Source organism: Salmo salar, chromosome ssa25 (genome assembly GCF_905237065.1).
Source record: "Salmo salar chromosome ssa25, Ssal_v3.1, whole genome shotgun sequence".
Classification (NCBI taxonomy): domain Eukaryota; kingdom Metazoa; phylum Chordata; class Actinopteri; order Salmoniformes; family Salmonidae; genus Salmo; species Salmo salar.
In genome coordinates, this window is record NC_059466.1 from 22,263,046 (window position 1) to 22,287,594 (window position 24,549).

Sequence of the window (24,549 nt, forward strand, 5' to 3'; positions counted from 1 at the left end):
AAATCAGTCAATTGAAACAAATTCACTAGGCCTTAATCTATGGATTTCACATGACTGGGCAGTGGTGTAAAGTACTTATGTAAAAATACTTTAAAGTACTACTTAAGTAGTTTTTTGGGTATCTGTACTTTACTATTTATATTTTTTTGACAACTTCTACTTTTACTTCACTACATTCCTAAAGAAAATAATATAATTTTTAGTCCATACATTTTCCCTGACATTCAAAAGTACTGGTTACATTTTGACAGGAAAATCGTCCAATTCACGCACTTATCAAGAGAACATCCCTGTTCAACCTCTGCCTCTGATCTTGCGGACTCACTAAACACAGATGTTTTGTTTGTAAATTAATGTCAGTGTTGTAGTGTGCCCCTGGCTATCCATACATTTAAAAAATGTAAATAAAATTGTGCTGTCTGGTTTGCATAATATAAGGAATTTGAAATTATTAATACTTTTACTTTGACTTTTGATACTTAAGTACATTTTAGCAATTACATTTACTTTTGATACTTTAGTATATTTAAAAGCAATATACACACAATGAACAAAACTATAAACGCAACATGTAAAGTGTTCGTTTCATGAGCTGAAATACAAGACACCTGGAATTTTCCATATGCACAAAAAACTGTTCTTTCAAATTGTGTGCACGCATTTGTTTAAGTAGTATTTTACTGGGTGACTTTCACTTTTACTTGAGTCATTTTATATTAAGGTATATTTACTTTTACTCAAGTATGTATGACTTTTGAGTAGTTTTCCCACGACTGTGACTGGGAATACAGATATGCATCTGTTGGTCACAGATACCTTAAAAAAAAGTGGGGGGCATGGATCAGAAAACCAGTCAGTATCTGGTGTGACCACCATTTACCTCATGCAGCGTGACACATCTCCTTCACATAGAGTTGATCAGGCTGTTGATTGTGGCCCTTGGAATGTTGTCCCACTCCTCTTCAATGGCTGTGCGAAGTTGCTGGATATAAATCTGTCGTTCTGCCACTGAACAAGGCAGTTAACCCACTCTTCCTAGGCCGTCATTGAAAATAAGAATTTGTTCTTAACTGACTTGACAAGTTAAATAAAAAAATATAACAAAATATTGGCGGGAACTGGAACACGCTATTGTATTCATTGGGTGACACATCTGATGAGTATGCAGGCCAACTGGGTTATTTTCAGCTTCCAGGAATTGTGTACCGATCCTTTCGGCATGGGACCGTGCATGATCATGCTGAACCATGAGGTGATGGCAGCATATGAATGGCAAGACAACGGGCCTCAGGATCTCGTCATGGTATCTCTGTGCATTCAAATTGCCATTGATAAAATGCATTTGTGTTCGTTGCCCGTAGTTTATGCCTGCCTATACCATAACCCCACCGCCACCATGCATGGGCACGGGTGTGAGATATATAGCTACAGAATATCTCACCACCATGCGCTTCGACCTCCTTCACTTTCTCTTTCATTACATTCTCAAGCTTCCAGGAGCAGTCAACAGTTTATGGAATATGTTTTGTTGTGAAAACATGTTACTTTTGATGTTCCCGGACCGAATTCACTTGGTTTCCCAAATGAAGCACTTGGTAGCTGCAGGAACAGGGTTGGAGAGCCCATGGCATACAGAGTTTGGGCGGAATATCACCTGTCGCGCAGCGAGTGGTTGACGCGTGAATGAAATAACCGGAGTAGCCTACCGAACGAACAGGCAGGAAAGGGGCTTCCAGTCACTTTTCGAGTGCATAGCGTTCCTGCTCATTTGATAATGGGCCATTCTGAATCGAAACTAATTTAACATATTAGTAAAGACCATTTTAAATTGAGCATGCCTGGTGCCCAATAATATGATCGCTTGATGAGAGAATTGTGTGTGTCTCCTGATGCAAGAAACAGAGGGCAACGTTTTTTGTGACTTTCTCAAATCATCAATAGCCTATAGTCGCATCATGCAGCCCATATATGTTTTGATTTCAAAGACATTCTAATGTTTATCATTAACAACTGAAGTTGCCAAATATCTCTAAATCTAGCGTAGTTTATAGGACCTGTTTCAAATGATCACTTTTACACTCAATATAGCCTTCGTATGCGCACTCGCTCCGGAATGGGAAAAATATATTTGTATTTTATTCAGCTAACATCAATTATATTCTTCTTACTATAAAATCATATAATATAAAATAATGACACGGTATTTATAAGCATATCTTGTCTGCCAAATGAACAAGCCTACATACAGCCCATGGCCTGCCACACAGCCAGATAACATACAGTAAAAGGCCAACTCATATTCTGTTCATCTGAAATACATTTTATTCATATAATGTTTCTTTAGACCTACCTAAAATAAAGAATGGATGTATTGTTATGGTGTATATTAAATGGATTTATTAGACTTGTTAAAATGTTGATGTTCCAAAGGCGCGCATCAGCAGCTTGTATGTGTGGAGGCCTGGAGATGCTAAACACGTTTATGTTAATTCATGGTCAATTACCATGAGAACGGCAGTATTTTGCATGATAATAACCTGTCTGGCAAAATTTCATGACTGCCACAGCCCTATTTGTCCAAACCCATAGTTTCATCAGCCATCTGGGGGGCTGGTCTCATACAATCCCACAGGTGAAGAAGCTGGATGTGGAGGTCCTGGGCTGGCCTGGTTAAACATGGTTTTCAGTTGTGAGGCTGGTCGGCATACTGCCAAATTCTCTAAAAGGATATTGGAGGTGGTTTATGGTAGAGAAATGAACATTCAATTATCTGGTAACAGCTCTGGTGGACATTCCTGCAGTCAGCATGCCAACTGCACGCTCCTTCAAAACTTGAGACATCTGTGGCATTGTGTTGTGTGACAAAACTGCACATTTTAGAGTGGCCTTTTATTATCCCCAGCACAAGGTGCACCTGTGTAATGATCATACTGTTTAATCAGCTTCTTCATATGCCACACCTGTTCTGGTGGATGGATTATCATGGCAAATGCGAAATGCTCACTAACAGGGATGTAAACAAATTTGTGCACAATGTTTTAGAGAAATAATATTTTTTGTGTGTATGGAACATTTCTGTGATCTTTTATTTCAGCTCATGAAACATGGGACCAACACTTTACATGTTGCGTTTATATTTTTGTTCAGTGTACAATGCTTAGTCACTGAGAGATACATTTGAAAAGGTAAAGGTTCTGCCCCAAATGGCATCCTATTCCCTACTATATAGTGCACTACTTTTGACCAGAGCCCAGTGGACTCTGCTAGGGTATGGCTTTTGAATGCTTTTTTCCAATTCAGCCGTGTGTGTGTGTGTGTGTTTAAGCTTGCACAGTACATGTGAGAGATTATGATGTGTGTGTGTTTGCTTAGGCGGTTTCCCTAATGTCAATGTTCATGTGTTATAAAGAGAAACAATCCTAACCCCATACAAGGTGTGCATAGCAGCGATGACTTGGCGATTGGGATACATTGTGTTGCTCTTAGCTATTGACAGTGCTATAATACAGGCCAACTCTACTCTGGCTCGGAACTGTGTATCCTAACTTATCTCCAATTTACGAGGATCCCAGTCTGGTCTATTTTTGCTTGGTGCACGGCGGACGGAGTGCAGTCACTCACAGCGTTGCTTTGATCTGGAAGACACAGAGGCAGACTTGTGTCTGCTTAGTGCTCATTGTCCCTGGCTTAGGGACAGCTTCTGTGGATTCAAACCCAGTAGCACACCCAGCATGTCATGTGGAGTACTTGGTCATAAAAGTGAGATGTGGTGTCTGTTTATAGAAGCCCTAAGCCACATTGATTTATAGGAAAGTAGCTACAGATGCGGTCAAATATATCGGCACCCTTTAACTTTACAATGGAGTGCAATGGAGCAGAATGTTCTTTTTTAGAACTGGTTGAATAGTTCTTTTTACCCAGTAGGCACCTTCAACTTACCACAGGTGAGGTAATTTACACAGTAAATGAGAACTTGCTTCTAACCAAATTAATATGAATTTTGAATAATTCATCCTGACCATTTTTTGTCTTTAAAGGAAAAATCCACATTTCAGTTCAGGTCCTGTGCAGTTGTTAAAGAAAATGTAACGTATTTTATAAGAAATAGTGAATTGTGGTGGGGTGCCAATATATTGGACAGCATCTGTATATGTCTCTTGTAATCGCTCCTGTAGAGGGGAATGTGTGTGTGTTTGTGTGTGTGCGTGTTTGTGTGTGTGCGTGCCTGCCTGCCTGCATCACCCCTGTAGAGGGAATTCAACCCTCGCTAAGGTTATCAGCTTTGTTTTAAAGGCACTCAAATGAAGCCAAGTAGCCAACACTCCAAACATAATGAAGCACAGATACAGAGATATCCTAGGACAACATTAATATTTATCCCCAGTTTGTCCGAGAATGGTATGCCTGGTATGCCAACCATTCCAGTTAGTTGATTTGTTCACTGACTGAGGTCTGTGCTCTCTGATCCAGTCCAGCTACCTCTTTTCCATGCAGGAATTGTTAGTTTAGATTCCATTTGCTGTGCCTGAGTGGCCCATTATTCCCTCTGTGTTATATTATGGGAATGAGATACTTGTTAACTCAAGTACTGCAGTCAAATATGCCTTATTGAAATACAGTACAGCTTTCATGTAAGTCACCATGAAGCCCTGGGAGATTATGTTTCCCTGGTCACAGTAAGTCTGTTTATCTTACATGGCAATCCAGTTGGTTTGTCATGACCTGTGTCTAAGGTGACTACACAGGTGCCTGAGCTGCCCAGTTGCCCATGAACCAGAAGACAAAATGCCCTGTTGATTTCACAGATTCAATTCGAACCTTATGTCCATTCTGTTCATACCAACGGCAGTTTTGCCTTATAAGATTTGGGATGGTTTCTCGTCTCTACTAGGCCAAAGTAGAGTGTTTTGGCTAAATCTTTACAACAGGCTATATCCCATTCAAAAAAATATAATTTTGGTTCTGATTATAGACTGCCAATTGGCCTGGAGAACAAGATAATGTGTACTTGAGAGTACTAAGACTAGGCACCGGTAATGATGAAGATCAGACAGACACCCTGCTAAGCTCAGCTCTGTACACTTGGCCAAGTTTGTCTTTTTTTCTCCTTGGACTGTGTTGTGGAAAGAGGGCCTGTGCCTTGGCTGTGGTTTGGCCAGACTGGTACTTATCTCTGAGTTATCCGTGTTCTATCTGTATTGCCTCAGAGAGTGATAGAGTCAGTATTTCCACTAAACCTGGCAGGCACCTGTTGTACTGACCAGAGACTTTGCGATTGTAGCTTACATCATTTTGGAACCGCAGAAACAAGCAGGGCAATTGATTTTTTCCGATGTTGATATCCACCGACAGTTAAATGAAACGTTCCTGGCAGTTTGACTGGGAACTTTGGTCTCCACTGATTGAGCTAGCCTAAATGTATCTTAATTGAAAAAGCATTATTCTCTTAGCACACTGACCTAAGCCTTCGCTCTCCATTATCGAATTTCAGATCATCACCCTTTGAAATGTGGCCATTGTTTGAAGGGTATCAACTGCCTGATAGGAGAACAGAGGGTCCATAGACCGTTCTGGTCTGATATTATTCTATTATTTTCAAGGCTTCAGTATATTATATTTTGTTTTGAGGGTGTTACATAGGCCTAGTAGTGCAAGACAAAATATATTTGACAACCTACTGTACAAGAATGAAAGGTCCGATCAGGCAGACCCTATGAAGATATAAAGTTACACACACATAATTAAACACAGTAGAACATTATCTCTATGACAGTCATTAGTATATTTTCAGTGGAGAGGATGGAACATCTTAACTACTGTTTTATCTGGGGGATGGAGATTCGCTAACGAGCCGCCTGGCGCCCCAAAGCCATAGGGCAAAAGGTCTGATTCAATTAACCATCTAAAACCACCTTTACAGCTATCCCAAGTGGCCAATCCAACAAGTATATTACAGGCTTCTATTGGGTCAACAGCCCAAATAGGTCATTTAGCTAATTTACAAATGATTGTGATTATTTTCCCCCTGAGTGATCCACAGATTGCTTATCATAGCCAAGCTTCGTTTTACAATGTATTTATTTTTGGAGGGGCCATGGTTTGTTAAGATAATAAAATAAATTCAGTGCAACCTTTGTCAATGGACATTTTTTCAGCTATATTGCTTGTAAACGGGGGACAGAAATTGCTGGGTAGGCACCTGCAAGGCCAGAGCACTCAGTCTGCCACTGCTGCAACTGAGAGTGTGTGTGTGTGTGTGTGTGTGTGCGTGCGTGCACACATCCCATCCCATTCATTCACCTCTTCCCTGCTCCGCTGAGTGTTCTAGGTCAAGTATGGCCATTAGAACAGAGAATACCTCATCCACTGACACCCACTGTCAGTCCACTGTCAGTGCATATCATGAGTGTATTATGGGGTAGCTAGCTAGCATTAGATCCCTATAATTCACTATGGCTAGAGTTAGCTCATAGCCTCATGCTGTATGCCAGTGACACAGCTGTAGGTCATGACCTCAGGTGTAAGCAGATGTTATGTGGTCTGTGTTGATCCTCAGAGGCCCCTTGCAGTTCATGTCATGTTGAGAAGATGTCTAGCAAAATAAACCAGTTTTGATCATGCTAACTTGGTGGTCAGTCATCACTTATTCATAACACCATACTTACTAGGTCACATAAACAACGGTATAGCGGTACAGCTGTATAGCAAAAACAGGTTCACTGATGAACATACCAAAACTTAATATAATCTCCTAAACAGATTACCATAACAGATAAACCATGCTCAATACAGCCCAAACAGCTACAGGAACTGAAATGCATGAAAGTGGGAAAACAAAACAACAATTTTCATAATCATATGACTATATCCTGCCTGCAGACGTTCGTCTTTTTAGACTAGGCTACGGTATATTTGTTCTCTCTGTCACTTTCTGTATCTTTAGAAGGAGAAGAGGGTGACTTTGTTCTTCAATGTATACATCATTCTGCTTTATCCTAACCCCTCCGAAAGACAACCAAACACACATACAGTTGAAGTCGGAGGTTTACATACACCTTAGCCAAATACATTTAAACTCAGTTTTTCACAATTCCTGACATTTAATCCTAGTGAGAATTCAGCATAATAGTAGAGAGAATGATTTATTTCAGCTTTTATTTATTTTATCACATTCCCAGTGGGTCAGAATCTTTTTCAGTTCTGCCCACACATTTTCTATAGGTTTGAGGTCAGGGCTTTGTGATGGCCACTCCAATACCTTGACTTTGTTGTCCTTAAGCCATTTTGCCACAACTTTGGAAGTATGCTTGGGGTCATTGTCCATTTGGAAGACCCATTTGCAACCAAGCTTTAACTTCCTGACTGATGTCTTTAGATGTTGCTTCAATATGTCAAACATAATTTTTCTCCCTCATGATGCCATCTATTTTGTGAAGTGCACCAGTCCCTCTTGCAGCAAAGCACCCCCACAACATGATGCTGTCACCCCCGTGCTTCACGGTTGGTATGGTGTTATTCGGCTTGCAAGCCTCCCCCTTTTTCATCCAAACATAACGATGGTCATTATTGCCAAACAGTTCTATTTTTGTTTCATCAGACCAGAGGACATTTCTCCAAAAAGTACAATCTTTGTCTCCATGTGCAGTTGCAAACTGTAGTCTTGCTTTTTTATGGCGGTTTTGGAGCAGTGGCTTCTTCCTTGCTGAGCGGCCTTTCAGGTTATGTCGATATAGGACTTGTTTTACTGTGGATATAGATACTTTTGTACCTGTTTCCTCCAGCCACTACACAAGGTCCTTTGCTGTTGTTCTGGGATTGAGTTGCACTTTTTGAACCAAAGTACGTTCATCTCTAGGAGACAGAACGTGTCTCCTTCCTGAGCGGTATGACGGCTGCGTGGTCCCATGGTGTTTATACTTGCGTACTATTGTTTGTACAGATGAACCTGGTACCTTCAGGCATTTGGAAATTGCTCCCAAGGATGAACCAGACTTGTGGAGGTCTACAATTATTTTTCTGAGGACTTGGCTGACTTCATTTGATTTTCCCATGATGTCAAGCAAAGAGGCACTGAGTTTGAAGGTAGGCCTTGAAATACATCCACAGGTACACCTCCAATTGACTCATATGATGTCAGTTAGCCTATCAGAAGCTTCTACAGCTATGACATCATTTTCTGGAATTTTCCAAGCTGTTTAAAGGCACTGTCAACTTCTGACCAACTGGAATTGTGATACAGTGAATTATAAGTGAAATAATCTGTCTGTAAACAATTGTTGGAAAAATTACTTGTGTCATGCATAAAGTAGATGTCCTAACCGACATGCCAAAACTATAGTTTGTTAACAAGAAATTTGTGGAGGGGTTGAAAAATGAGTTTTAATGACTCCAACCTAAGTGTATGTAAACCTCCGACTTCAACTGCAGGTTCAAGAGGTGTTAGCGTTCATATCAGTTGCAGCAAAGGGGCAGTTTGTGTATGGTAGGATCGAAGGTTGGGTGTTTCCGTGTGGACGGCTGCCTTAAATCTAAACCCTCCTCCCCTGCCTACCCCATCTCCTCCACCCTGTTAGTTGTGCATCTGTAGGGAAGCTGGCTGGCTGGGAGCCCTTTGGCCCACTGTTACATAAGCCTGAGCCCAGCTGAGCCTCACAGGACAGACTGCAGCCTTTATCCTGCCATACTTCCCTGCGCCACAGAGCACAGCAGAGCACAACTCAACTTAATGACGTCAGCCACACGGAAGCTGTGTCCCTGAGCCCTGGTCAAAAAAGTGTACTACATAGGGAATAGGGTGCCATTTGGGATGTACTGACAACACAGAGGCTCCTATTGACAAGACTGTTGAGTTGTTTAGAAGAAAAAAAGTATATATTTTAACTGGGACATAATCACATGACGTTTTGTCCCCCCAGCCCCAACCCAGACTCATCCTTTCTAACACCATCTGTCCTCACGAGGTGAGCCCCAGAATGCACCTGACTATGGACGACTCCATGCCAGATGATGAATCAGTTTCTCTGGTTGTGCTTAGAGTTGTACTCTATGGGCCAGTTTCTCTGGTTGTGCTTAGAGTAGTACTCTATGGGCCAGTTTCTCTGGTTGTGCTTAGAGTAGTACTCTATGGGCCAGTTTCTCTGGTTGTGCTTAGAGTAGTACTCTATGGGCCAGTTTCTCTGGTTGTGCTTAGAGTAGTACTCTATGGGCCAGTTTCTTGGACACAGATGAATCACATATTTTGGGTCCTGGATGCTGATTGGCTGAAACAGCATTTCATGGGTATTACGAAAAAAGTACCTTTTACTGTTCTAATTATGTTGGTTACCAGTTTATAATAGCAATAAGGCATGAGGGGGTGTGGTATATGGCCAATATACCACGGCTAAGGACTGTATCCAGGCACTCTGCTTTGCATCGTGGCCTGTAGTACAGTATATTGGCCAAATACCACACCCCCTCATGCATTATTATTAAAGAGCAACTGCCTCTAAAAAACAACTTCTCATTTAGAAAACAGCCTATGAGGCATCGATATGAGTCCGAAACATTTACTCTACTGTCAAAATTGACTACAAAGTGTAAGTAGGAAAACGTTAGTCATAAAGTCAGTTTCCTCCAAAACAGAGTTTTGTGAGACTTGTGGTCATGACTGCATCACAATGTAAATGAAGGTTGGGTTTATTTCAATCCAGCCCACATGCCCACAGCTGGCAGCACGCAAGTAATCATCAATTTGGAGTGCAGCTGCTCGCGACCCAATCGTAATGCTCGTGGTAAACTTTGGATATACCTATGGGGCTAGTTAGGGACCATCAGTAAATTACACAATGTTCTGTACATGGGACAATATGTTAAAATTCCAATAACTCCACATTTCACAGACTTAAAAACTCCACGGACTTAAAAACGTCAAAACAACTATAAATTGTAGAAATTCATATACAAATATTGAAAGCATTTAATGAGAACTAAAAGGTGTGCAACATTTTGCTACACCACAAGCATTTTGCTACACTCGAGTTAACATCTGCTAACCATGTGTATGTGACAAATAAAATTTGATTTGATTTGGCATGAAAATATTGTCTCACTTACATTGTGTAATTTATTGATGGTCCCTAAATAGCCCCAGAGATAGGCTATCCAAAGTCAAACCAATTTTGACAAGGTTGGACAACATCCAGCTGAAGCTAATTTGCGAAAAGTCTGGCTAACTCTTCCCACCTGTGAACACACACAAGAGACACCCACATCAAACCACACTCCGAAACCAACTCACGTTTGAATTCAGTGATGGCCTCTATCATTTCTTAATTAACCAAATCTACTACAAGGCCAAATAAGGAAGTGCCGTCGCCCATTAACTATTTGTCTGTAAGTGAGTGAGAGGAGGCGATCGGCTTGGGAGCTTTTACAAACATTTTATTTAAACAGGGGTCTGGCTTACAATGACCTCAGTTGTTGAGGCTGATGTGTCCTCATCTCACATTTTCAGTCACTGCAAATTTTCCCTGTGAAAAATATTTTGTTTACTGTGACCTGTTACCTCAGTGTGAGTTGGAACGATCCATCACTCTTGTTTTTTTAAAATATGCTTGACGCAGGCAGAACTCACCTTGAAGGCCACTGCATTGATGTATACTATGAAATTACACACACAAAAAAACACTGTCTTAGCCCTAGTGACAAAATTGCACTGAATTGTTCCATATGTTGAAATAGGTTTAAAAAAAGCCTTCCAAAAGCCTAAAGTGGCAAACACCCACTACACGCAGAGAGATGATGGCTCATTTGAATAGACTAATTAATACAAGGCCAGTGACATTCATTAGCCAACGCCTAGATGTCCACTGTCAGTATTTGGGGATGGTGTCTCCTAGCAACACAGTGATTTGATTTCTCTCCCATCCTGGTCATCTATTATTTAGATTTTATTGAACTTTTTATTAAACCAGGCAAGTCAGTTATGACAGCCTTGTTTACAATGATGGCCTTACTTACAATGACGGCATAACCATCGCTAGTTGTATATTTGACCTTTGGTTTGTTTGGCATTTTGATTTGTAGATAATGGTTTGGAGGTAGCCAGTGGCAGTCTGGACACATTGTGGCATTAGGTGGGAGTACCAGCCAGGTATGACATCATAGATGGATGACTGTAAAGGGTTTATTTGTGTGGCTGCAGGTTGATCCTGGACTGGCCTGAGATCAGTCCTGTTGGTGAGATCGGTACTGGGCTCGTATTCACAAAGAGCCTCAGAGTCTGATTGCTGATCTAGGATCAGGTCCCCCTCTTTCCATATAATCTTAGTCATTATGATCTAAAAGTTTAAAGAACCACTGAACACTCTGATTGGTACTTGTGTTTTTCTGTTGCTCTTTAGAAATTTCAGTCTTGGAGGTGTGTTTCCCATTTGGTTAATGATGTTTGTCCCCCAAGAGACACTGTAGACATGGAAGCCTACTGTATTTCACTTCCTCAAAATCCCCAGAATAAATGTAAGATAACTCAAGAAATCTTTAATTCATTTTGACATTTTTTTGCCGAGGATCTTTTAGTTGCGCAATTTTACATCTAACTAAGATGTTTATTGCTGAGCAGGTCTTTCACACTGTCTATGGTATGTCTATGGTACACTGTTCACCGGACGTACTACCTGTCCCAGACCTGCTGTTTTCAACTCTCTAGAGACAGCAGGAGCGGTAGAGATACTCTCAAAGATCGGCTATGAAAAAGCCAACTGACACTTACTCTTGAGTTTCTGACTTGTTGCACCCTCGACAACTACTATGATTATTATTATTTGACCATGCTGGTCATTTATGAACATTTGAACATCTTGGCCATGTTCTGTTATAATCTCCACCCAGCACAGCCAGAAGAGGACTGGCCTCCCCTCATTGCCTGGTTCCTCTCTAGGTTTCTTCCTAGGTTTTGGCCTTTCTAGGGAGTTTTTCCTAGCCACTGTGCTTCTACACCTGCATTGCTTGCTGTTTGGGGTTTTAGGCTGGGTTTCTGTACAGCCCTTTGAGATATCAGCTGATGTAAGAAGGGCTATATAAATACATTTGATTTGATTTGATTATTGGATGGTGAGCAATCACCACAGCTGTTCACCCCATGTTAGTGGGCAAATAGACATCATAAAGTCATAACCCAACCCCCTTGTGTTCCGAACTCCGTTTTAGACTAGACTGACTTTATGCCCAAAATCATCCTATTTACACTTTGTAGTACATTTTGACACCACAATAACTGTTTCTGACTCCTATCGATAGGCCGTTTTCAAAGAGATGTATTGCTTTTTAAAGCCAGTCGCTCTTTAAACTGATCCTAGATCAGCACTCCTTCTCTAAGACTCTTTGTGAATGCAGGCCCGGATGGTGAGATTCATTATGATGAAGATTGAGCCTCATATTCAGAGCTGCCAGACTAGAGGAGAGGTATAGACCCTGGGTGAGGACTGATTCCATATGAGATCCAACATCGGTCATGGCTGATTTACTTCTAATGGAGCGAGACTGAGAGGGGGAAGGGATAGCGATGGAGAGATGGGAAGAACAGAGCAGAGGGAGAGATGCTGAAGGTAGGAGGTAATAAAAGCGATTTGTGTTGGGACAGAAAATATACAATTCCAGCTTGTTTAATCCAACCTTGGAAGTGCCCAGTTGAAACTTCTTGATTCTTCTGATCTTTGTATCTTAAACCTGTAGACATTCCTGCTCTCCCGCAGAGACACGGTCTGCCCATGTACTGAACCAGTGGCTGAAGACAAAGGTTATGGCTTGAATCATTAAATTCGACATGATATGACTTCTAAACATGTAAATAATTGAATTGATTATTGACCTACCTGAAAACCAAAGTGTCAGATGCATTGTGGCTTGTCTTCCAGGTTGCGGTGAGGAAGGAGGCATTGAGTACTTTGCTTGTCCTCTTCTCAAGGTGTTTACCTTGGTGTTTCCTGCTGAGACTAAACTACTGTATTTTCATGCAGCCTGTTGGAGGTCTGTCAGAGGCAGGGAACAGAGCCATATGTCACCCCTGCCTATTGACTGGATGCCCCTGGGACACATCCCCCACCCCCCATCCCCAGGCCTGTCATGTCACTCTGCTCCTCTACTCAGACAGAGCTTTCTGGAGAGATCAGGTTCCTAGCTGCTCATAGGCCCTGGTGGTCTGTAACCATAACCAAACACATCATTCATGTCAAGTGGATACAATGTGTCTGTGACCAGTACATTATTACTGCAGTACTATGAGTTGTGTTCTTCTGAGGTACAGGGTGGAACATATTTGGCTCATCCTGGGAGACAAGGGAGATGTTTCTCACATATCATTTTGTAATACCAGACCAGTAGACAATGGAACATCCAGTGTGTGTTGGTAGGCTACACCTACCGTATGTTTGCAAAACTGTCCTCCTATCAGTGTGATGTATCTGAAGACTTAAGGGTTGCATGATGGAATCCTCATTCCCCATCCTGGGTTTTTGATACTGATCATGATGACCAAAGGGAATTCTACCAAGGTGTTGCCTTTCTGTTCTGTTGGTGAAGGTATTATTTCACAGGGAACATACCTGCCTTCTATTAACAAATACATGTGTTTATTGTTAGGGTCCCAATGTATGGGAGGAAATTTGATTTGAGTGCTAGCTGTTGACATCAAAGCACTCCAGAGCCCACTGTGCTCCATGTGGCTGGTGTTTGCAAAGGGGGCTATATTTGGAATGGCTTTGAGTCTCTCTTCTCTTCTTTTTTGAAGTGGGGAGGGAGATGAAAAATGTTAAATGCTTTTTCTTCTGTTCCGTGGTTGGTGGTGGTGGGCACACCAACCTTTCTACTTCAAAGGTGTGAGTCAGAATTCAACATTTATGACTCAACGGGCTCAGCTGCCGTCTCCTGTGTCGCATGGCACGAGCATTTAAAATGAGCATTCAGTACCCATAGGAGAACAGCTCCATTTAAAAGCTAAGCAATAGTTTGGCACACAAGACTGTTTAGTACTACAGTAAAGTATTACATTGATATTGTAATCCCCTTAGCCCCCAATCCTCTGGCCAGGATTAAATCAATTGCAGATAGTGAACTTTTAAATAGCTCTTTCAGAAATACCTTTGATTTACATGTTCCAGATGGAGCATGTTCCAGATGGAGGGAGTTGACGCTTGATATAGAAATTGTCAGTGTGGTTGCGTGCACTGCAAGACTGCAAAACCTGGTTCCCTTTCAGAACTGAATGGGTAACCCAATGGGCCTGCAAGTGTTAACTTCCTTCCTCTGTCTGGATTTCACTGCTGTGATAATCAAACACACTTATTCAGGAAGTCTGTTATTGATTGGATCCTGACCTTCAGGCCTACACTGCTGTTGTCTCCTCGTTGATTTCATAACGGATCACATGAAGAAGCGTTTTGTTGAAATGGGAACACAAGATATAGCTGTGATTACGAAGAAGTTCATGGAGGAAAGATACGAGTTAGGATACTGATATAACCAGGAACAGAAGTGCTTTGTAGTATGTGTCTGTGTGTGTGTGTGCGTTTTATAAAGAATTTGACTCATTTTGCCTCAGTCTGAAGTATTGCAGTGCTAATCTATTCAAGGGAATTCATTTACACTCGTTGAATTTACTGCGCTGGCTAATGTAGTACAGGTCAAACTTGTGTCGCATTTTGAAAAAAGCCTTTTTTCCCCCATTAAAACATCACATCATAGAGAATGCCCACCTTCTCTTTTCACTGTGACACACCATTATGTCTGGCACTACTTTGGAGATGCACTTAGCTGCTGTCAGCCTGAAGAAGATCAATGTCATTATGTTCTGTATCATCATCAATTCCCAGGTGGGTAAAATGTTCTGGGGATATTCTTTACTCTCAGAGTCAGTTTGGACCAACAAGATTAGGGCCCAGTAATTCTAAGTAATTGCCAGTTGAATAATGTTCCTCACCGTCACACAATGTGAAACTTTTGGATTCTTGGAGCCTTCCAGCTTATCATCACATGGACTGAATCAGACCTTTCAATCGGACATGTGATGGGGCTTTTGGTAAATGAAAAATGTCAAATTCCTGCACATTATCTATGTCTTTTCAAATGACATGTATCTTGACCAACAAATGGCAGCACATTTGCCTTGCACATGAGAGCGTTATAGGACGTTATGGGACCGGAACATGTGGCACCTCACAGTGCCGTGTGATGCTGCTCACATTAAGCAGCAAGCAGCCTGGCCTGCACATGACTTGCATTTCATTTAGCACACAATGCACTTCATTGTGTTGACTTGACCCACACTATTTAGGGATTCACATTTAGACCATATCAAACCATTCTCCACCATACATTCTCAACCTGATGGCTGTCCTGTAAACGGGGCCATTCAAAATGATTATTATTATACATTTGTTTGTGTGATTTCTTTTTAAACAATACAAAACATACAAATACAAACGACAACATACAGACGCACACCAACATCCTCAATATCGCACCTTCCCAGACCCACCTGTTCACCCCCCCCCATCTCCAGCACCCTCATCACTCTCCACCACATGACCTCAAACGGCACCGTTTTGTTTCTCTCCGTCGCCCACGCACTTTCAACATTTAGATAATAAAGCATTTGACCTTTCCATTGTGCTAACAATGGAGGATTGGTTGATTTCCAGTTTACAAGTATACTTTTTTGATTGACAAGAAAAGTATCTTCCAACCCATCGGGTATCTCACTGCATCCTCATATGCCATGTCTTGAAATATGCAGACTGTTGGATTAAAAGTACATTTACATTGTAATACTTCTGACAGCCAACTTTCTAACTCCGCCAATAACTTTTGGACTTCATGCTATTCCCAGCAGGCATGGATTATTGAGTCATTGTTAGTTTTACACTTAAGACATGACTCTGCCGTTGTGCTGTAATAAATTCTATACACTAAGTTAAACTGGATTAATCGTACATTTTAGCAAACAAGTTATGTTCCAACATTCCCTCCATCTTGAACCAATATCAGTTATTTTTAAGTCTTGGTTCCAATAGGGCCATTTTAAATTGATGCTAGATGTTGTCACATGTTGCCTAGCATAAATTGAAGGGGGTGGAGGTCATAATTAAATATGAATCCTGGGAGTCCTAAATTTGCCACTTTTCATCTACTTGAGAATGCAGAGTTACAGCAGTTTGTCATCTGCTTATTATAAACCATCTACGATCTAGCAGTCGGTGAAACACACTACGTTTTCAATGCCCCAGTGACAAAGGAAATTTAAAAAAGGCAATTTTCTCAAACTTAACACACCAAATAAAGCTGTCAGCAGCGATATGCACTACAGAATCTTGCCATCATATCAGACATGGCTGATGAGTGTGATTACAGTTCCTCAGAGGCCCTGGCTCAGAGGCCCTGGCTCAGAGGCCCTGGCTCACCTAGCTCAGAGGCCCTGGCTCAGAGGCCCTGGCTCAGAGGCCCTGGCTCACCTAGCTCAGAGGCCCTGGCTCAGAGGTCCTGGCTCACCTAGCTCAGAGGCCCTGGCTCAGAGGTCCTGGCTCACCTAGCTCAGAGGCCCTGGCTCAGAGGCCCTGGCTCAGAGGCCCTGGCTCAGAGGCCCTGGCTCAGAGGCCCTGGCTCAGAGGCCCTGGCTCACCTAGCTCAGAGGCCCTGGCTCAGAGGCCCTGGCTCAGAGGCCCTGGCTCACCTAGCTCAGAGGCCCTGGCTCAGAGGCCCTGGCTCAGAGGCCCTGGCTCACCTAGCTCAGAGGCCCTGGCTCAGAGGCCCTGGCTCAGAGGCCCTGGCTCAGAGGCCCTGGCTCAGAGGCCCTGGCTCAGAGGCCCTGGCTCAGAGGCCCTGGCTCAGAGGCCCTGGCTCAGAGGCCCTGGCTCAGAGGCCCTGGCTCAGAAGCCCTGGCTCAGAGGCCCTGGCTCAGAGGCCCTGGCTGGATCCTGGTGGGACGCTTGATATTGAGTTGTGTCTTCTCAGCAGAGAAGCGTCTGTGAGACTCTCTCTCTCTCTCTCTGGATGATGGGTAGGTAAATATTGACACCAGTGCCGTCTTGCTCTACAGGGTTTTATAATGTCGCACCTAGAAAGGTACGCAGGTGATCTAGTGCTCCGCTCGTTCCCTGGTTACTACCGACGCAAGAAATGCGTAACACAGCACAGGACTCAATTAGCGTGGCTTGGTAAACAGAAACACGACCACAGAAAAATGGGGGGGGGGGGGGGTTATAAAGGTTATAAAGTCCAGAGTCCGGTAAGTGAAGTGACTTTTGTCATCCTTTGTAGTCCTTCCTAATATGGTCGGACCAGGCCAGGTAAGGGACTATAAATAGAGCAGGATTGTTGTTTGGGAATATTTGCATTGACCAGCTGGAAGCCTTCTCTGATGCTCTGTTGTTTCCATGGTAGTGCAGTGGGGCTGGAGGGGGGATGCAAATCCCTCAGCCTGGCCTCAGTCTGCCCTGGCTTCAGCAGCTGCCCTACTGACGCTACTGGCCTACTGCTAATACAACTACTACTCTATTAGGCTTGCTTAGATAGCTCAGTAGTAGGGAATGGCTATCACAAGGCCTTTTTTTCCCTGTGCAACATCCACATGACCGTCTGTATATGCTGCTCAGAGCTGGTAACCTCCACCAAAGGTATCTGCATACTTCCCATCCGAAACAGTTCGTGAATATATTATGATGACATTTTGTGACATTTTTGTTTGTTTTGGTCGTCGGAAAGGGTTTTTCCAGCTGTTCGTGCACACACAAAAAAACTAACATGCACCTAACATGTTAGTTAGTTATTTCTGTGGCACTAGTGATCCTGGTTTGAGTCCAGGCTCTGTCGCAGCCGGCCGTGACCGGGAGACCCATGGGGCGGCACGTAATTGGTCCAGCGTCGTCCGGGTTAGGGGAGGGTTTGGCCGACAGGGATGTTCTTGTCCCATCACGCACTAGTGACTCCTGTGGCAGGCCGGGCGCAATGCACGCTGACATGGTCGCCAGGTGTACGGTGTTTCCTCCGACACATTGGTGCGGCTGGCTTCCGGGTTAAGTGGGCATTGTGTCAACAAGCAGTGCGGCTTGGCTGGGTTGTGTTTTGGAGGACGAATGGCTCTCGACCTTTGCCTCTCCCGAGTCCGTACAGGAGTTGCAGCGATGGGACAAGACTGTAACTACCAATTGTATACCACGAAAAGGGATAAAAACATAAAAAATACCCAAAATAAATACATTGTATTATAGATTTCTTGATTTATATTCTATTTTGAGGAAGTGTACAGTATACTGGCTACGACGTCTCAAGCGGGACAAACAGTAGCTGGGGTTCATCCAGTTGACCTGTAGACTGTCATTATGTAGTTATGTAGTTATATAATGGTCAGGGGTCAATGCAGCTCCACAAGGCTTTTAAAACACCTTCCTGTTTAGAGTAGAAAAACACATCAACCTCTTCTGGGTCTCTGTGGGACAATCTCCATTGCATACTCCTCACGTCCTCTCTCCTCGCCTCCTCGAAACCCATTGGAGGAGAAAGTCAGAGGGGAGGGACCTCTGGCTTTCTCATCCAATGGGTTTTCAGAAGGAGGCGAGGAGAGAAGAGGCAAGGAGTAAGCAATTGAGATTCTCATATTCTCTTGTCTCCCATCTCCTCATCTCTATTTCTCTCTCTCTGTGTGTATTTTATTTTTATTTCTCCATCAGTGCTTACTCTCTCTCTCTCGCTCTCTCTTTTCCTTTCAGTCGTTTTGTTCTACTTTAAGCTTCATCACAACGTCCTATCCCTCTATCTCCTCCCTTCCTTTTCTCTTAAGCCTCAAGAGAGATCTCACTAATAGAATATTGACTCTATAAAGACGTTGTGTTTTTTCATCATTGGACATGCCATCGGTGTGAGTAGGAGTCAGCTGCTGATTCTCTGATTCAGTCCATGTGTGGTTTCTGTGAAAGGGATGGCTGTAGCCTATGGCTGCCAGTCTCAGGACAAGTGTGCTTCTTTCATCTCTGCTGACTGAAGGTAGTTCAGACACAGCCTTCAGGTGCCTGGTGTTATGTTGGTTTGAAATAGCCGCCTACTATTTGTTGTCTTACTTGTGCTTGCCTGGTGCAATAAAACCAATATAATAATATAAAAAAGGTGCCACTCCACTCACTCCAGGCATGCTCAATCAAACACTAGTTCTGTTTGTACAGATGGCCTGTAATCACTACTGATTGGCCCTGTCAGTGAGACATTACCAGACATTACCCTAACAGCACTGTCAAATTAGTGTCAATACTCTCCCTGTCTGACAGACCCATTTCTCGCACACACACACACACACACACACACACACACACACACACACACACACACAATCACAGGCTCGCCTGCCTTCCTGTCCTCAGTGTGCAGTGTGAGATATTTTGGCTGGAGATATGTGTGCAGGAGTACAGTTCAGATCAGCTCAGACAGACAGACGGATGTTATGAACCATGGTGTGTGTGTCCTGGTGCCCCTGATACAGACAGACAAGCTTTGTCCCAAATGGCACCCTATTCCCTATTTAGTGCACTACTTTTGACATGGCTCAATAGAGGTCTTGTCAAAAATAGTGCACTATGTAGGAAGTTATGTACCATTTAGGACGCAGAACAGTCAGACAGTGTTGAGGGAGTTGAGACGCCAGAACAGAGGGGATCAGGGACACTAAAGGCTCCTCACTCTACTCAGCAAGTAGGAAGACTGTAGGAAGAATACTGCTGAAACAGGCCAGGGCTGAAAAGCTCTCTATCTCTCTCTCGCCCTCCCCCCATCTATGTCTTGGCTTATTTTGGTCCCCCACCCCCGTCCATTTCTTGGCTTATTTTGGTCTCTGTCCGATTAAAGTCATTTGGACAGTAGACACAACTACCATTTATGGGAATGGAATACTCAAAATGTAGTGACGGGGAATAATATTAGCTTGTACATCAAATCTCACACAGGAATAAGTCATGGAGGGGATTGAAATATGCTACTGTAAGCGTTCTGTATTACATTTATTTAAAACGCTCTTCTTTCTCTTCCTCTCTTTTCTCTCTCTCTTCTCTCTCTTCTTTTCTCTCCCTCTCAACTCCCTCTGTCTCTCTCCCTCCCTTTCTCCCCCCCTCTCCAGATAGTGTCCAACGTCCTGATCTTCTCCTGTTCTAACATCGTGGGCGTGTGTACCCACTACCCAGCCGAGGGCTCCCAGAGACAAGCCTTCCAGGAGACCAGGGAGTGCATCCAAGCTCGCCTCCACTCACAGAGGGAGAACCAGCAGCAGGTAAGGCCTATCATGGGACTGTAGAGGACTTGACATAGTTAGGGCTTTAGAAATACATTTAATGTATGTATTCATACTTAATTATACAGTATTACTTGAAATTATAGTAATTAGTTGATATTATGGTAAGTGATAAGGATTGGTATAGTTGGTTTAGTTGCAGAAGATACTTTGATATAGTGTTTTCTGGCACACTACACTCACATGCATGACACTTACACTGTCACATGACTCTGAAGGACCTAACAGGAGACAGGAGGTCATAGAGAGCAGGAGGTTCATAGGTTCAGATCACCTGTAATGACGTCTGGTTCTAAACTCAGCAAAAAAGAAACATCCCTTTTTCAGGACCCTGTCTTTCAAAGATAATTCGTAAAAATCCAAATAACTTCACAGATCTTCTTTGTAAAGGGTTTAAACACTGTTTCCCATGCTTGTTCAATGAACCATACACAATTAACTTCTCTAGGGCCAGTGGGACGATTTCGTCCCACCTACGTAACAGCCAGTGGAATCCCGTGGCGCGTTATTCAAATACCTTAGAAATGCTATTACTTCAATTTCTCAAACATATGACGATTTTACACCATTTTAAAGACAAGACTCTCGTTAATCTAACCACACTGTCCGATTTCAAAAAGGCTTTACAAAGAAAGCAAAACATTAGATTATGTCAGCAGAGTACCCAGCCAGAAATAATCAGACACCCATTTTTCAAGCTAGCATATAATGTCACATAAACCCAAACCACAGCTAAATGCAGCACTAACCTTTGATGATCTTCATCAGATGACAATCTTAGGACATTATGTTATACAATACATGCATGTTTTGTTCAATCAAGTTCATATTTATATCAAAAACCAGCTTTTTACATTAGCATGTGACGTTCAGAACTAGCATACCCCCCGCAAACTTCCGGTGAATTTACTAAATTACTCACGATAAACGTTCACAAAAAACATAACAATTATTTTAAGAATTATAGATACAGAACTCCTCTATGCACTCGCTATGTCCGATTTTAAAATAGCTTTTCGGTGAAAGCACATTTTGCAATATTCTAAGTAGATAGCCCGGCATCACAGGGCTAGCTATTTAGACACCCACCAAGTTTAGCCCTCACCAAAGTCAGATTTACTATAAGAAAAATGTTATTACCTTTGCTGTTCTTCATCAGAATGCACTCCCAGGACTTCTACTTCAATAACAAATGTTGGTTTGGTTCAAAATAATCCATAGTTATGTTCAAATAGACCACTGATAGACCACTTATCAAAGGCGCTAATGTTTTTCAGCCAGAGGCTGGAATTACATCATTCAGCTTTTTCCCGGGTTCTGAGAGCCTATGGGAGCCGTAGGAAGTGTCACGTTACAGCAAAGATCCTCAGTTTTCAATAAAGAGAGTCAAGAAGAACAAGAACTTGTCAGACAGGCCACTTCCTGTAAGGAATCTTCTCAGGTTTTTGCCTGCCATATGAGTTCTGTTATACTCACAGACACCATTCAAACAGTTTTAGAAACTTTAGGGTGTTTTCTATCCAAAGCCAATAATTATATGCATATTCTAGTTTCTGGGCAGTAGTAATAACCAGATTAAATCGGGTACGTTTTTTATCCGGCCGTGTAAATACTGCCCCCTAGCCCTAACAGGTTAATGAACATGCACCTGTGGAACGGTCGTTAAGACACTTACAGCTTACAGACGGTAGGCAATTAAGGTCACCGTTATGAAAACTTAGGACACTAAAGAGGCCTTTCTACTGACTCTGAAAAACACCAAAAGAAAGATGCCCAGGGTCCCTGCACATCTGTGTGAATGTGCCTTAGGCATGCTGCAAGTAGTCATGAGGACTGCAGATGTGGCCAGGGCAATAAATTGCAATGTTCGTACTGTGACACGCCTAAGACAGCGCTACAGGGAGACAGGACGGACAGCTGATCGTCCTCACAGTGGCAGACCACGTCTAACAACACCTGCACAGGATCGGTACATTCGAACATCACACCTGCGGGACAGGTACAACTGCCCGAGTTACACCAGGAACGCACAATCCCTCCATCAGTGCTCAGACTATCTGCAATAGACTGAGAGAGGCTGGACGGAGGCTTGTAGGCCTGTTGTAAGGCAGGTCCTCACCAGACATTACTGGCAACAACGTCACCTATGGGCAAAATCCCACCATCGCTGGACCAGACAGGACTGGCAAAAAGTGCTCTTAACTGACGAGTCGTGGTTTTGTCTCAACAGGGGTGATGGCCGGATTCGTGTTTATCGTCGAAAGAATAAGCGTTACACTGAGGCCTGTACTCTGTAGCGGGATCGATTTGGAGGTGGAGGGTCCGTCATGGTCTGGGGCGGTTTGTCACAGCATCATCGGACTGAGCTTGTTGTCATTGCAGGCAATCTCAACGCTGTGCGTTACAGGGAAGACATCCTCCTCCCTCATGTGGTACCCTTCCTGCAGGCTAATCCTGACATGACCCTCCAGCATGACAATGCCACCAGCCATACTGCTCGTCCTGTGCGTGATTTCCTGCAAGACAGGAATGTCAGTGTTCTGCCATGGCCAGCGAAGAGCCCGGATCTCAATCCCATTGAGCACGTCTGGGATCTGTTGGATCGGAGGGTGAGGGCTAGGGCCATTCCCCCCAGAAATCTCCGGGAACTTGCAGGTGCCTTGGTGGAAGAGTGGGGTAACATCTCACAGCAAGAACTGTCAAATCTGGTGCAGTCCATGAGGAGGAGATGCACTGCAGTACTTAATGCAGCTGTTGGCCACACCAGATACTGACTGTTACTTTTGATTTTGACCCCCCTTTGTTCAGGGTCATATTATTCCATTTCTGTTAGTCACATGTCTGTGGAACTTGTTCAGTTTATGTCTCAGTTGTGTAATCTTGTTATGTTCAAACAAATATTTACACATGTCAAGTTTGCTGAAAATAAATGCAGTTGACAGTGAGAGGACGTTTCTTTTTTTGCTGAGTTTAATAGTAGTTGCGAGGTCAAACTTGGATCAGTTCATTGACAGCCTGCCTCTTAACGGACTGTCTATTGAGTACTTCTTTAAACGGCATAGCATGTTCTCAGGAAACCATTCAAGCATTCACAGCCAACCTTCAGACTTGGATAAGGAGAGGACGTTTCTTTTTTTGATAAGTTTAAGAAGTCTAGGATTGCATTTTTTTTTTTTACATCCACTAGGACCCATTTGTCAATACTTAGGTCACTGAGGTCACTCAATACTTCAAGTCTTCACACAGTGAGCACAACAGCAGTCTATGTGGGCTAAACTGTGGATCATTTTTCATTGCTTTGGCACAAAATGCATTCAATGACTACATCTTTCAAATGTCATGAATTCTTTTCTCACTCAGACACAACCACCACCAAAACTCTATGTACCTACAGGCCAATTTGCACATTTACATACTCTTTTCAAAACTGTTATACTTAAGTTCAAAACCAAACATAACACAAAATTGAAAAAGACAGCAGTTTGCTATATTTCTACAGTAATACCGTATATATAAATATATTCCAAATATAAAAAATTAAATACTGTCAAAACTATTAGACCAACCACAGCTGATTCCCATTGTAGCTGAACACCTACCCAGGCCTTTCAATTTTATTACCATCTATACAAAAGGGGACATCTTAGGAATAATGCTGTACTGTAATGTAAACATGGACCTAGACAGAGATAGAGAAGTGGCTGACAGAGGAAGAAGAGTGGCTGGGAGAGGGAGAGGAGTACGTATGATGGTGGAAGAAGACTGAGAGGAAGATCAAGAGCTGTAGTCTCAGATGAAATTAGGGCTACTAAAATTGATCATGTAATAAATCATGGTCTATCAATGAGAGAGGCTGGTCTGAGAGTGCAGCCAAATCTGCCATGCTCAACAGTGGCATCTATTGTGAGAAATTTCCGGCAAAACAACAGGTGAGATGTGCATTATTCTGCAAGGGCATCTGACTGAACTGCACATTACAGAAGTAAATTGAGAAAAGCCTCCAAGCCCACTTGTGTGTAATTGTTTTTGTATTTCTGCTTAGGACACAACGGTTACCTCCCACATGCGGGAGAGGTAGGATTTTCACTGCTGTGCAGGAAACTGCAATCGTTGATATGGTCATCAGAAACAATGGCATAAAACTCACAGAGATTCGGGACAGAGTGTTGGAAGATAACATTACTTTTGGAAATATTCACAATGTAAGCATAACAACTATTTCTAGAGTCCTGAAACAACATCAA

General features: G+C 42.8%; 1 protein-coding gene across 2 annotated transcripts in view; it reads left to right on the forward strand.

Moving 5' to 3' along the window:
* The window catches only part of LOC106586396 (adenylate cyclase type 5), a 140,490-nt gene that overhangs the window by 43,707 nt on the left and 72,234 nt on the right, over positions 1-24,549 (forward strand). For both annotated transcript variants that reach the window (XM_014173622.2, XM_014173623.2), the window contains exon 2: positions 20,135-20,284. In XM_014173622.2, the coding sequence (XP_014029097.2) occupies positions 20,135-20,284 (150 nt within the window). The remainder of the gene's footprint in view (positions 1-20,134; positions 20,285-24,549) is intronic.